The 16,461-nt window shown below is 36.3% G+C and overlaps 1 protein-coding gene across 1 annotated transcript in view; it reads left to right on the forward strand.

Annotated features, from left to right (window-relative positions):
• Positions 1-1,806: 1,806 nt before the first annotated feature.
• cdh12a (cadherin 12, type 2a (N-cadherin 2)) overlaps positions 1,807-16,461 on the forward strand; it is a 70,941-nt gene continuing 56,286 nt past the window's right edge. Inside the window, exons 1-2 of the mRNA XM_051129955.1 lie at positions 1,807-2,080; positions 15,623-16,013. Of these exons, the coding sequence (XP_050985912.1) occupies positions 15,780-16,013 (234 nt within the window). The 5' untranslated portion in view covers positions 1,807-2,080; positions 15,623-15,779. The remainder of the gene's footprint in view (positions 2,081-15,622; positions 16,014-16,461) is intronic.

Raw genomic sequence — 16,461 nt, forward strand, 5'->3', positions numbered from 1 at the left:
AACATCTTGGATAACAAGGGGGTCAGTAATTATTTGTAAATTGTTGCTCTGGAAGTGGACTTCTCCTTTAATGCTGGGTTATTTTTTCTGCCCAGTCACTGGGTTAAGCCCGTCTCTGACAAAACAACCCATTTGTTTGAATCTGCTAGGAAAGAGTGGTTCTGAGCAACACCAGTTTGGTGCACTTCCTTAGCAAAATAAAGGTTTGTATACATTTATTTCATTTATAAAGTCTTTACTGTGCTGTAAATTGTATTATTTTACACAACGCAACATAAGGACAAGATGTCAGTCAACTGCATCAGCAGCGGTCAATTCGCATGATGGAAACGCCTTTTGCCTTGCACTTGGTATAGTACTGAGTTTATTTTTTATGTTAAAATATGTTCTCTAATGTCAGTATTGTTTGTTTATAGGCAGGTTTTGGAGTCAGTCACGGCATCTTTCAGCTATGAGTGAAACACAAGGCCACGGTCTGAAGTTTCTAGTCACCCCCGCGAACAGCTGCCCTTCACTGGCTCAGATTATTGCTTTTGTATGATTTTTAATTTTCACCCCATTTAAATCCAGCAATATAACAATTTTTAAATGATCGTTGACTTAAATAATACAACCCAGCATGTTGGGTAAAAACATTTAACCCAACCAGCTGGGATAATATAACCCAGCATGTGTTCTGTCCAATATTTACCCAATGCTGGGTTTGCAAAGAACCCAAGTTGGGTTGTTTTTAACCCTTTTTTTGTGTGTGTGCAACCCTAACCATATAGTAATGTAGTGAAGTGTAACCAATGTATTCATATGTAGAAATGAAGTCAAATTAAATTAAATTGAGTTTTTCCCATAAACTGCTGCCACTATATTAAAACATGCTTCACTTTATAAGTTTCTTGGTTTCTATTTCTGCAGCATTGCTCTGGATATCTTCGTCCACACTGAAACCTAATTGGAACAAAGTTGCACTCCTCATGTTTAATATACATGAAACATGGATGCAGAAAAAGATCATTTTAAAACGTGTTGCGTCCTATTTAGGATACAACATGACTGTACTAGACAATTATATGTAGATGCAAGTATAAATACTATAATATGCCCCTATATTTACTAAACAGGCACTTTACAGGTAAGGGATATGTAAAATATTGTGAATGACAGATGTTAGGTAATCTAACCAATAGCCTAGCAGATAAGTAGAACACCTGTTCACATAAGTGTAATCTAAGAAATCTTTCAAATCAAACATTCATGTATGCACCACAACAAAAATCTAAACTGTAAAGCCACTTCCCCCCATAAAGACTTGTGTAAATACTTCAAAAGTCTCTTAAATTGGGCCAAAACACATCCAGAGATTCACACATCAAAAGTTGTTAACTGATTAACATACAGTATGTTAAAAATTAGCTGTACACAGTTTGAAAAGTGAAATCGCGAAAAGCTCTCAAGAATACCCCAGTATTCAACATTCACAAGCAAGGTGAAAACAAGTGAATGTGACAAAAATCCTCCAGCTCGTTCATTGAAAATCTCTATATCCCCTAAGGGTAACGCAGCAAAGCTGACTACGCCGACTATGTTTAGCACTGGTGGGACCCGCATTAATCCAGCAATTTAAAGGGGGAGGAAAGCCAATCTCCGGGAGGGATGTAACGGCGGACGAGCAGCCTCTGACACCCACAGGCACCCAGTACCGAGAGCATCAGTCCTGAGCGCATATGAGCATTACACCAGCTAGCCTCACTCTCTCTCTCTCTTTCTCTCTCACTTCTCTGTCCCCTTGACACTGCAGGGGTGAATACTGAATTCAGCGAGCGCTTTGCTCTCCCCCTCATTCTGTTTTCACAGAGCTCTGCACAATGCTCAGATGAGAGAGGGAGAGACAGTGTGTTAGAGAGAGAGAGGGCAAGTTAAAGAGAGCCAAAGAGAGAGCGGGAGGGCGAGCGCATTACAGAGAGTGATTGAGGAGAAGACCAGAAAGAGAGCGTGTGCGCGAGACCGAAGAGTTTATTGCAACAGCGACTGGAGGTCTGGATTACGCCGCTTTAATCCTCAGGAGACTTTGTGGGACGGTTGGAAGGTATGTGCTCATTTTTCTATAAACAACCTGTTTTAAAGTGACCACAAAGAGAATTTCTTCCCCATTAAATGTGAAGAATTAAACCGGGAGCTGGGAGAAAACTGAATTGCAGATGGAGAGCTTCTGCAATTGTGTGATCGTGTGATACTTAAATGAGTACTGAAATGTGAGTCAGTCACTCTAGAATGAGACACGTCCTGTAAAAGACAAGCACTCATGTAGACATACGTAACGTGTGAGTGTGTTACTGAGATCTAACTGAAGCATGTGATGGGCTGTTGAGCAAATGCTGGGGTCAGTTCTTGGAGATGCACTGGTGATAGGTAAAATATTTATCCTAAGTGAGTGTTATAATGAATAAGAAATGAATTCCTCCCACATTCAAGTCAATATGAGGCTTACTGTAAATGTAGGGAGAGTTACCAAAAAAATGAAAATTCAGTCATAATTTACTCACCCTAATGTCGTTCTAAACCTGTATGACTTCATTCTTCAGTGGAACAAAAAAAGAAGATATTTTGATCAATGTTTCAAAGCTTTTTTGTTCATACAATCAAAGCTTCAAAAAATCTTTATGTTGAACATAAGAAAGAAAGTCATACGGGTTTGAAATGCCATGAGGGTGAGTAAATGATTTTTTTTTACTTTGAGGTGAGCTATCCCTTTAAGATTTCTCACAGATTGCGTATGGTTCAAAGATGTTCTTCATGAATTTTAACATCAGGCATTTTATCTTCAGAGTGACTGGGATGGAAAACGAATTCGGAATAAAAATGGCAGACAAACGCACATACTGTCATACTGTCAGTACAGAACCTTGTTTTAGGTAGCAAACAAAGAAGTTCACTAAACAAATAATGACACTGCACATGCCGGGGGGGAGAAAGACTCTGCGGACAGACCCTCTGAATAAACTAAGTCTGTCTGAAATCTTCAGTCATTTCCTGTATACTACAATTAGAATGACAATGTCCTGCCAGAGCATTAGTGTATCTGAGTTGCCTCATGTCACTGTATATAACAATGATGGATGTTTGAAAAGGTTTTCTGTGATGGTTTTGTGTCTGCTTTTTTTGTATTCTTCCATGTTTGTGTAATTATCCCATTGTTTGCTTATTAAACACGGTGTAATTTACACATTTGCATTTGACAAAGAAACCTATTCAATATTCATTCACCGCCAAATTAACACACAATAACATTTGTTCTCCATTTCCCAATGGCACAGCTTTCAACATCTCACCTCTGCTGATAGTAGTCCGCATGGAAAGCCATTGTTCGAGGTCTTAACGTCAGCCATGTGTGTGCAGACCTTCAAACGCCAGTACATCAGAGTCTAGGTTGTTCTCCAGGGCTTCATCTGGAAGGGCCAATAACTCTGTGAATATGAGATTAGACACAGTGCTTCATTGGATCTAAGACTCAGAGGACAACAGTACAATTAAACACATCTCTTTATTTACCACAGCCTACATTAATGTGGTGGCTAAATACAGACTGAGACAAAAGCGATGAGAGAGAGAGCTGGAGAAAGAGATATTTAAAAATATGCATATATTTTTACATTTATTCTGTTATTATTTTATAATTACCTTTAATTTACAATACCTACTATCATGTCCTTACTATTTGAATAACAATTAATTATGCATAATTACATGCAAGTAACCCTAAACCAAATCCTAACCCTAACCATATAGTAAGTACATGCAGTTAATTAATATTACTCTTCTGACTATAACTGAATATTGGCATATAGATGTCTTTAAGCGAGGACTCGCCCTTCAACGAAAATGTAAGATCTTCGCAATTTAACATCGCAAAGGCCTTTAGAGTAGACTGACCAAATATCATGTAAATGTTATTAAATCGTAGGAGTTTTTAGAGCGTAAACCGTGCCACTTCCTTCGGACTTCATGCCTAGAGACTTTTTTTGTAGGTATTGGTGTGTTACACGTGTCTACCGAATTTCATACATGTATGTGAAACATAGCTCGAGGGGCACTTCATTGAAATTTTACAGGTGGCGCTATCGAGCCATTTTATCACACCCACTTCTGAAACTCATATCAGGTATTGAATTTTCATCACATTTGGCATGTGTGCAAAGTTTCATGAGTTTTTGAGCATGTTTAGGTACTCAAAATGCGATTCATTTTGGGAAATGAGAAGAAGAAGAAACTGAGCAATTCCAATTTCCTCACACCATCTGTGCTTGGGCCCTAAATAGTTAAAAAAGTAAATAAAAAAGTAAATTTTCTTAACTCTATGTAATTCTTAAAGGGACAGTTCACCTAAATGTCTTTCTAAATCTGTATGACATACTTTCTTCTGTGGAACACAAAAGAACATATTTAAAGGATTTAAATATACTAATCCTTTAAATATGTTCTTTTGTGTTCCACAGAAGAAAGTATGTCATAGTATGTCACTTCCAGAATTACATTTTTTGATCATTTACTCACCGCCATGTCATCCAAGATGTTCATGTATTAAGAAATTAAGGTTTTTGTAAAAACATTCCAGGATTTTTCTCCATATAGTGGACTTCAGTGAGACCCAACGGGTTGAACTGGTTTCAATGCCGCTTCAAGGGCTCTACATGATCCCAGCCAAGGAATAAAGGTCTTATCTAGTGAAACGATCGCACATTTTCTATTAAAAAAAAAACAAACAAAAAAGCTTTTATTCACTTTTAAACCACAAATGCTATTCGTGCACTAGCTCTGTGATGCATTTCGTTATCACAGTGGAAAGGTCACGTGTAGTTAGTTCTTAGTCTGTGTACTTCGGTTTAAAAAGGTAGGGTAGGGCGAAAAACCCAGTGTAATTTTCTCTTCCAATTTAAAAATCATCTGACGTAGTTGTTTTACCTTTTTTTGCACGTTCGCTTCATAAACACTGGGTCGGTACTTCTGTCTATGTCACGCGTAACCTTTCCAACGTGACTACGTAATGCATAAAGTAGAGCTAGTGCAAGATGAGCATTTGTGGTTAAAAAGTACAGCAATTTTATACTGTATTTTTTTTTTTTTAATCACAGATTGTTTCACTAGACAAAACCCTTATTCCTCGGCTGGAATTATGTAGAGCCCTTTGAAGCTGCATTGCAAATTTGGACCTTCAGCCCATTGATCCTCATTGTAGTCCATTATATGGAGCAAAATCCTGGAATGTTTTCCTCAAAAATCTTAATTTCTTTACGACTGAAGAAAAGAAAGACATGAACACCTTGGATGACATGGGGGTGATTAAATTATGAGTAATTTTTTTTATTCTGGAAGTGAACTAGTCCTTTAAGAACGCTGGTAACCAGCTTTGATAACCACTGATTTCCATTGTGTGAGGGAGAAAAAATTATATATATGTATTTATTTGTTTATTTTCCATAGAGAAAAGAAAATCATACAGGTTTGAAATGACATGATGGTGAGTAAATGGTGATCAATTTTTTTTTAATTATTATTATTATTTTTATTTTGGTGAACTATCCCTTTTACTGAGTAGCAGCTACACCACTCCACTATTGCTGGATGTTGGTCAAAATTCGATATCGGCCATGAAACTCAAAGTATCATAAATCACTCTACTGTTCCAAACACAGCAGAATAAGAAATCATTATGACACGGTACAGGGTGTATATGGAACAAATAGCTTTAAAGGGCCATGAACGTCTGCTCTTCCAACACCATGAGGGAATTAATGCTCAAATCAACCTGAATCAGAACCAGGTTATCAGAGCAAGCAATTTATTAAAAATAAAAGAACACACAGTTCGGACATACAGTCCTGTATCTGTGAGAAATTGATCTAGTGAAATAACAAGCAAAAGGCAAAATTACAAAATATATTGCACATTTATTTGCCATTTACTTAACTACACAAGTAGACAATGAGGTTTATTTGGTGCTCCCAAATAGTGTGACCACATCAAAATTGAGGATTAAAAGTTGAATTCAAGTTATGATGCAAAAGGCACAAGTCAAATTTGTGATATTGATCTTGTGAACTCTGTGGACAGGCATTACAGATATTAAAGCTCTTTGATGCTCTTTGGATCATCTCAAATCATGCTGGAGAACATGATCATCAGGTCTGACACAAACTTGTGGTGATGATGCAGATCAAATGAAGCTGTCAGTAAAGCATAAGATGAGAAAACCAAATACTTAGACACCCTGGAATGCATGTTAATTTTTGTAATCGTTTCAAAAAAAAAAAAAAAAAAAAAAAAAAAAACATCCTTAAAAAATTTAAATATAGGCTAGTTTGTATATATCTATACACCACATGCCTTGTTGCTTTATAAAAGCCACATTATGTGCTTTGAAGTGATTCACTTTATATAAATTTCTTTTTAACATTAAGATTCAAAAGAACAACATATAAGCCTACACATCTTTGTGTACAGTGATACAGAAGAAAAAAAAAAAACACTTTCATCTACTGCAAAAACAAAAAACAACAACAACAAAAAAAACATACTGTATAGAATCACAGAAAAAAAGGATCCAAACACTGCAGCAGCTAGAAGCTCAGTTAAATAAAAATATTTGCAAGTGTGGGTGCTGAAAATCATTCAGCCTTGGGGAGGAAAGCATACACTGTTTTGGGCAGCACATGATATCACAGAGAAAAAATAAAGAGCAGTGAGAAGCATTTTTATGGGCCACAGTAAGATTTCTCCAATATAACATGTTTTCATAATTTATACTGTGATGTTCACAAAAACAGTTTCTAAAAAAAGGATGGTCATTATGAATGGATGACAGGCACAATTAAGCAATTTGTGAGGGTTTAAATATCAGTGAAGGCTCACAGCGGTGTGAGATGAACAGATGGTTTGGCCAAGACTACAGTTTGTAATAAATCATACCTCATCAGCCCATTCACTAATTAATCATGCTTATAGAAAGCCTTGTATGACATACATAAGACTACATTTTTGCTTTATATATATATATATATATATAGACACCAGTCAAAATGTTTGGAATATTTAAAGACTTTTTATGTTTTTAAAGTGTCTTATGCTCACCAAAGCTGCATATTTAAACAAAAATACAGTAAAACTAGTAATATTGTGAAAAATTATTACAGTGTAAACTAGTTGTCAACATTAATAACAATAAGAAATGTTTGCTGACCACCAAATCAGCATATTCAAATGACACTGAAGACTGGAGTCATTCCTAAGATGGGTAAATGTTAATGCATCCTCTAAATGTGACGATCATTCATGCAAGAAAAAGAGCAGTAGAGCATAAGAGGGCAGACATACAGTAATATTAGCAAAAAACATAGAGTTCAGAAACCCATGTGCTCAAAAGTCACGAAATGCACAACTTGCATGCACACCCACACATCTATTTTCCAAATGCCCTGAGAATCAAAAGACTTGGCCCTGTGAAGTGCACTTCTAGGTTTTGCTGGGCTAACCGTGTTGTTTCTGTCATGCCCTCTTGTTGAGCACAAATGAAAAAGGGATTTGAATGTTTTCTCTGAGGGGCTACAGTTGGCCAAGGGCATACATGAGGAAACTTATCCAATTTCAGCAATGGTGTTAGGGCAGAAGGACTGAATAAATCCACAATATGATAAACAAAAGTAAAAACCGCAGCCATCAGTTTCACTCTTGAATCTGAAACAAAACAGCTCAGAAAAACAGACAGATTTATATATGTACTTTGACATGTAGAGTGGGTAAAGGCATCAGTGTACCTTTATACAAACAAGAAACTGAAGCTCCAACAGACCAGGGTGGATGCCATATTTAATTTGATGAATTGGATGATTGCTTGAGGTATCTATTTACAACCCACATTTTCTGTTTCTCCTTCACTGGAAATTTGCAGAAATACATATGTTTTTGTGTTTCTCTAGCTGAACGGTCGATACATAACAGTACAATATATTGACTCTTATCTATCCCTCAAAACCTTATTCCCTCTTGTGTCAAATGCAATATTGTCTGGCCCTGACTAATGTCTTATTCTTCCGTAAGTGCTTTGAAGGGAAAACAAAATACTAATATCCTCTCTGACACACACAAGCAGTTACTATTTACAGAGAAATCCTCCTAATGTCTTGTAAATAATGAATTGCAAAATGAGGCTGTGTTGATATTCTACAGAGCCCCTAAAGGGACATGTTGGTGAAAAAAAAAAAAAAAAATGGGGTGAGTGAGTTCCCTCGTGAAACTTCACATTCCCTCACAAAACCAGATGAGTTCGGACAAACACTTCCTGTTTACTTTACAGCTTGCAGTGGTTTATAGAGTTCGTTCACAATGTAGCATTTCATAGAGTTTTATTTTGAACTTGGACTCAAGTATAAAGAAATACAGTCAGTGTTTAGATCAAGGCACGGTTTTGGGTTGGGACATTCTAAAACGCTTAATGTAAAACACTCTCTGTTAAAAAAAAACAGCATATGCTGATTAGGTAGGTTTTAGGCTAGGATGCTGGTTTTAGCTGGTTTATGCTGGTCCTTTGCTGGTTTATGCTGGTCCTTAGCTGGTTTATGTTGGTCCTTAGCTGGTCATGTGCCAGCTAAGGACCAGCTAAAACCAGCATCGCAGCATCAAAACCTAACCAGCATATGCTGTTGTTTTTTTTTTTTCAACAGAGCTGGAGGACCAAATTCATTCCACACTTTATTAAAGCATACAGACAAGCAGAATAGCCCAGAATATGAACGTAGCTTGCTAAATTGCACGTTCCCCAAAAAAAAAAAAAAAAAAAAAATCACTTAATTAATAGACTAAGACAGTGGTATAAAAAGATTTAGTTCGGTATACAGTTTATTAATAAATACATACAGGAAAGCATAAGCCCATATGAACAGAAAGCGCTAAGCACATTAAGCATTTTCTTCCCATAAAGAAAATGCAGCTTAATGAAGACGGTAATAAAAAAGAGCCAATATGCTATAGAAATTATTACAATTATATTCTGTGTATATGCAAGCAGATGAGCCCAGAATATGTGATGAACTGCATGATAAGGTTTTCTTCCCCATAGTAAACTGCACTTAACATGGCTTAATATATGAACACAGTTTAATTTAAGACAGTGAGAAGTTTAGTTTAATTTAATAAAAAAAAAAAAAAAATGTACAGGCAAGCAACGCAGTAATCCATAAAGATATTGTTGAGAGTTTATAACGTTAAGAGTTTATAATGTTTGTCTAAGGGGGGGGAAACATATATTTAATATTTAATATTTAATATAATATGTAATGTATTTAATATATTTCATCAATAAACTGTGTGCCAGATTTGGTCTTTTTATATTACCATCTTCGTCTATTAGCCTACCTTAAGCGTTGTATATAATGGTTTTTAATGGAGGAGAAAAAGCTTAGTAGGGATGCACAATGTGACACTTGTAAATTATACAATTTACTTGTTTAGTCATTAATGAGTTTTATTTTTTATTTTTTTCCAAACAAATTATGAGCTCTAAAAGATTTTCAGAATTTTTATACCTCCTTTGCTTTAGCCCATCTTCAAATGTTAAATCCTAAAATAAAATTGTTACGGTTACCACTGCATCTTTATATTAAAAATATTTTGCTTATAACTTCTGCACAGGAGAGACTTGGTGTTGTTTCCAAACAAAAGGAAATATATAGGTATCTGCAAAAATGAGTTGAAAAATATCGGCATATCAGATATTGGCAAAAATCCAATATCGAGCATCCCTAGTTAGTACTATTTATTAAAGGGGTCAATGGATGCTAAGTTGACTTTTACATGTTGTTTGAACATTAATGTGTGTTGGCAGTGCATGTGCAAATCTACCCTATAATGAAAAAAAATCCATGCAGTAGTTTTTAATTAATCTGTAAAAATAATTTTCCCTTTTTCAAATCGAGCCATTCTCAGATGCCTATCGTTGTGGCGTCACACCGACCGAGGCCGCTCCCACGATAGTTGATTGACATGAGCGTCTTACCTCAGAGCAGCTGTAACAGTCCGGCTTCATCATATTCAAACCAACAAGATTTCACTTAAAAAAATAAAAAATAAAAAATAAAAAAATACGTCACTTACGTTTTTAGAGCTGTGCCAGATCTTTTGTTCCATTTTGTTTCCATAACAAAAATAGCTCCATATGAAGTCGAATCAAATCACCACGTGTATCCAAGCAGCACAATTATGCCGTGACCCTGGATCACAAAACCAGTCATAAGTAGCGTGGGTATATTTGTAGCAATAGCCAACAACATATTGTATGGGGTAAAATTATAGATTTTTCTTTTATGCCAAATAATCATTAGGATATCAAGTAAAGATTATGTTACATGAAGATATTTAGGAAATATATCAAAACTAAATTTTGATTAGTAATTTTTGATCAGTTGGGTGATGATTCAAGTTTTGTGCAGTCAGTTGAGTGAATGAACGAATCTCTCTCACTCATAACATCCACTTGTCGCCATCTACTGGTGTATTGTAACCTCCACAATGTTTAAGTCCAATGGTCACAGGCTATCCTCTCTCCATACTGCAGCCTAGCTAATCCATGTGTCAAACTTGACAGGCTTTCAGTTGGATGAGCTTTACGGAGCTAACATGATTGGTAATTGGAATCACTTTTAATCACGGGGGAACTCTCAACTTTGCATTGTTGAATGAAGTTTTAAGATTTAATTATATGATTTCCTTTATTTGCATATCATTCCCTCCTCTGAATAACCCGGGCACACTGCCGCCAGGCTTGTAAAACACTAGTGAGAGTATATTTAAGAGTATCTTTTTATATCATTTACCACTTTCAATGGTGATATATAAGTGTGTGTTTTCTTCCTCTGAGACATCACTTGGTTGTACGTCTCTAGTGTGGTTGTGAGTCCTCAGCCTCTGCTTAACAGCCCTCTCTTTCTAACATGATATGACAGCGTAACTTCAGCGAATCTGCTGGGTGATGCATGCTAGTCGCATGTTTATTCAGCAACAGACCCAGAGAGTAAAGTTCACATACTTCACCTTACATCACGTCAGCCTGAATACACCAGTTAATTCATTTACCACAGACTGGCAGTAAACTTTCATAGGCAAAGCAAAAAAAAAAGAAAAGTGCAAAATAATGAGGGCATAGTTTTAATGTGTGATGACCTTTGGACAAACACCGAAAGTGCTCTTTCTGGGTGCGCTGCACTTGAAGTCTTTGAGCTTGTTAAGTGTTGAGACAATTGCTGAGTTTTCTCCATGGGGAATAATAATATTGCTGCAGAGACACAATGTCCTGCCAACCATAAGACATCTCACTACTACGGCACACAAGAGGTCTTCAGGGATTCGTATTGCAATCATTTGCTCTGCTTGGTGGTCTGTCTGGCAATTGATGTTACACTAGCTCATAATATTAGTTGCCTTGCCCTCTTTATCTCCATGGATTTTTTGCATGTTGCAGCATAAAATCACTTTTAACTAAAACATATTTCATCTTCAATACTGTCAGATTCGTGCATGTTGCAGAAATATTAAACCAATATATTAAGTTGGGGCAGAGTATGTACTGTAACAGGTATGACATAAGGGTTGGAGAGGGCGGGAGGAAATATGTCCTGTGAGAATATAGGAAAATATTGTTTTATCTTGTCCCTCCCTTGCTAGTGCTGTGAAATAACTGCAGTGTTCTTTCAGATATCATGTTTTTTTTTTTTTTTTTTTTTTTTTTTTGCTTGTTTACTGTGTCCTACTGATCTGAATCTAATCTTAATTTATTTAATTAACATATGATCCTGTAACTACATAATATTTAACATATGTACACTCATGATAATGCCTGCAGAGGATGATCCCCTATCTGAGAAAAATTGCTTTTATACAACAGTTGAATAAACAAGAAGTCAATACTGAGAAAATTGCATTTTAGATACAATATTGTCACAGCAGATCTAACCATTGCTCCTAGCAACAGAGGAGTGAATTCTTTTGAATCAGATGAGCAAACTATTCAATGACTCACTCATAATGAGATTTCATTCATGACAACTCTCAGGATAGATTGTAAAATCTTTATTAAAGGAGAACTCTACTTCCAGAACAACAATTCATAAATAATTTACTCACCCCCTTGTCATCCAAGATGTTCATGTCTTTCTGTCTTCAGTCGTGAAGAAATTATGGTTTTTGAGGAAAGCATTTCAGGATTTTGTTCCATATAATGGACTTCATTAGTGCTCCGATTTTGAACTTCCAAAATGTAGCAGCTTCAAAGGTCTCTAAATGATCCCAGCCGAGGAAGAAGTGTCTTATCTAGCGAAACGATCAGTAATTTTTTTCAGAAAATAATTTTATCCTTTTTAAGCACAAAAGCTTGTGTAGCACAGGCTCTGGGATGTACTACGTACTATTAAATCACGATGAAAGGTCATGCAGACGTATAGGCAGAACTACAGACCCAGTTTTTACAAAGCGAACATGCGAAGACTAAGAAAGTGCAAGTAAGTAAACAAAAAGGTACAACAATGTCAACAAGTTGTAGGAGAAACGTGACACGTGATTCGTAGTAGTGATGGGAAGTTCAGATCATTTTACTATCTCGGACCTTTGAGTCTCAGTCAGCAAAATGAGCAAATCTTTTTTCGGGTCATTTCGTTCATTTTAGCAAAATATAATCAAAATGTTACATGTTACTTCCCTAACACATCTACTGCTTACACAAACGTTGATCACACTACAAACAAGACAAAACTATAATGCTATAAGAAACAGAAAAGATTAATTCATTGTTTACCTTTGTCTTTAGTCTATGATTAGCTCACCTCACCATTTATCTGACAAGTTTTCGGATTTGAGTCATTCGTTCATCATGTGACAGCCCCATAAGATGAACAAACGACTTGAAAAACCAGAAGACTCGAAACAGGTGAACTAATTCCTACTAAATGAATGAATCACTCCCGGAGACGACTCGTTCTTCCCGATTCACATTAAAGATTTGTTCAAAATGAAAGAATTGTTTAAGAACGACCCATTACTAGTTCGTAGCATAGTGGATGTGCATCCCAGAGCCTGTGCTATATAAGCTTTTGTGCTTAAAAAGTATACAGATTTCAGATCGACAGATTGTTTTGCTAGATAAGACCCTTCTTCCTTGGCTGGGATCGCATTTTGGAAGTTCAAAATCAGAGCACCAATGAAGTCCATTATATGGAGAAAAATCCTGAAATGCTTTCCTCAAAAACCATAATTTCTTTACGACTGAAGACAGAAAGACATGAACATCTTGGATGACAAGGGGATGAGTAAATTATTTGTAAATTGTTGTTCTGGAAGTGGAGTTCTCCTCTAATGTAAATAGAATGTGCATAGGTTTGAGCTTGGCAGATTTGATCTGATCAACAAGTGTCTACTTGTCTACTCTGGTTTGTTTGTCTGACAAAAATGGCATATTCAGCGTTATGATTGGACAGATGGCAAACTCGGGTCCATTAGTGCGCAAGTTTCATGGCTGAACTATTCATTAATGTTTTTTTGGCCCTGAATGAATTCACATTTGTGAAAAAAATGGTTGAGTTAATGGTTTAATTATTTACATAAAGACAGTTGCTGTGTTCAAAATAGCATACTAGCATATTATTCCATTGTTTCACAGACATGGATAAAGCCAAGTCCTAGACTAAAATGTAAGCCTGAGCTGTTTCAACTGAAAGAAACTTGCTATGACTGATCTTAAAATATATCAGTCCTTTTGTTTTGTCTCAAGATGCAAACCAGTAATGTTTTTTCTAAAGCATGTTAATAAAAATTACTTAAATGTCTTAATTGAACTATTACCTAATCCTGGTTTAGGCTAAGCCCTGTTTATGATACCAGTGCATGATGCATTTTATGATAGTATTTTATTGCCTAATCTAAATATGGTAGAAATAGTAGGCCTAACAAAAATATGGTAGTATGCTAAATAACTAGTCACTAATAAAATATGTGACCCTGGACCACAAAACCAGTCATAAGGGTCAAGAGATTTATACATCATATGAAAGCTGAATAAATAAGCTTTTCATTGATGTATGGTTTGCTATAATAGATCGAATTTTGTCTGAGATATAACTATTTGAAAATCTGGAATTTGAGGGTGCAAAAAAAATCAAAATATTGAGAAAATCACCTTTAAAGTTGTCAAATGAAGTTCTTAGCAATGCATATTACTACTCAAAAATTAAGTTATTTACTGATATACTGATATATTTACAGTATGAATTTTACAAAATATCTTCATGGAACATGATCTTTACTTAATATCCTAATGATTTTTGGCATAAAACAAAAATCAATGATTTTGACCCATACAGTGTATTTTTGGGTATTGCTACAAATATACCCCAGTGACTTAAGACTGGTTTTGTGGTCCAGGGTCACATATAGCTACTCACTTGTTTAATTCCTAAATATCCTTAATTGTTTGAGGGAATGTTTGAATGACTCACGCGACAGCAATTTCATTCATGAATGAATTAGTGTTTTTTAAATGAATCTCTAGAGCAAGTAATTGACTCGTAAAGAGATTTACTTGTCGCTGCCTACTGGTGTAATGGTGTAACCTATAGAAAGAGTCAGTAAATTAACTGTGGCTTTATTTTAAGCGTGTGGTGGTGGAAGTGCTGTATATTTGTCCAATAGTTCCTACATAAGATGTATATTGTATACTCAATGCATACCCCAATGATTTTTTTTTCTTTCTGATTTGAGAATATTTTTATTGTGCATTTATATTAGAGTAATAAATAAGCTCCATTACTTGTACTGCAGCCTCTCATTGATTCACTGATTTGAACACATGCAGTAACTTTAGAACCAGCTGGGAATCTCCGATATTTTTAAAGAGGTTTTTGCCTAACATGACCTCATTAGTTACCTCTAGTCATGCGATTGTATTAATAAACACAAAATATTTCCATCTGCTACGCAATCAAAATTTGAAAGCTTTTGGTTTGATATACCACCTTAATTCTCATAACACTTGGTACAACAGTGATGAATAGTCCTCTTGTACATAATTATACAGGTTCTCTCCATTTAGAGGGTGATTAAGAGGAGAGTTGTCTGATTTGTGACCCTCAGCATCTGGACTGGCTTTTGCTTCCTGTGACATACCATCTGTGTTGCCAGGTCAAAAACAGCCCTCCTATTCAAGTGGGACCGCCTCATTTTCAAGACTAATGCACTGAAAATGAGCACAGAATTGCACATCTACCATTCTCCTGGAGGTCTGCCAACAGTTGTTCAACTCTTGCCAAACTCCCTCGTTCTTGCAGTCTTTTTTTACATGCTTGTTTCTCAAACCTCCCAGTGCTAAATGTGTTAAACGAACTTGAGTGAGCCAATTTGCTCAGTATTTGCAAAGCCCTTCAAGTGAGATTACATTATAGCTGAACAGACAAAGATTTACACTGCAGAGATGAAAACATAACAGACAGTGTGGTTGTCCTCTGCTTTCATTGCATGCCAACATGATACCCAGACACCTCAACAAATCCTCATAATCTCATTGATTTAAAGTGCCGTTATTTTTTTTCTCCTGCAGGTGGTTCACAAAAATTTCAAGCGCCCCAGGAATTCCATGGATGTTAGTTGTTCCGTACCGCTGAAGCTTTGTGGAGTTCTTCATACTGGATTCATCGCTCCTTTGCCATCACCATAAAAGTCACTCGTATCCATCTTTGCACCTAAAGGTTGTTCCAATGCTCATGGGGAACTGCCTGCTGCTGTTCCTCTGGTGCCTCTTAGACAAAAGCTTCGTTTCTCCCCTCCACTCTTCATCCCAGAGCAGGATGGGGAAGGAGCAGCACAGGAACCTGATGGCACATAGGAAACATGGCATGATGGGAGCTCACAGAGTCAAGAGAGGATGGGTGTGGAACCAGTTCTTTGTTCTGGAAGAGTACATGGGATCTGATCCACAGTATGTTGGAAAGGTAAGATGATATTGATTCTCAGAGCTGATGTTTGGGGTCAAAGGTATTGAGAACGGATTGGGAATAAAACTGTTGGGGTGTTCAAAGGCTTGAACTAGACTGGAGCTTCTAGTTTTTCTTTTATCTTCCCTTCTTTGTTCATGACCAGCTGCTGGAAACTAAATATTCTATGTACCACATAACACGGTTCATGAGTTGAGCAACCAGATGTTGCAATGGAGACTGTAGGAAGTGGTAACGCATAACAAGATAAAACATTTATTTTGCAGTGCATTGGAATTTGCAGAAAATGTTGCATATTCATACATACATACATATCTTTTTATACATTCAGATGCATTCAGACAATGATTGCCGCAGATTTCCAATAGTAGCAAATAATGATGCTCTCTGATGGTAATTTATTCAAAGCAGCAGAGAAATGCATTAAAGTGTAGCGACTGAGTGC

Source organism: Labeo rohita, chromosome 2 (assembly GCF_022985175.1).
Source record: "Labeo rohita strain BAU-BD-2019 chromosome 2, IGBB_LRoh.1.0, whole genome shotgun sequence".
In the NCBI taxonomy this organism is placed as follows: Eukaryota; Metazoa; Chordata; class Actinopteri; order Cypriniformes; family Cyprinidae; genus Labeo; species Labeo rohita.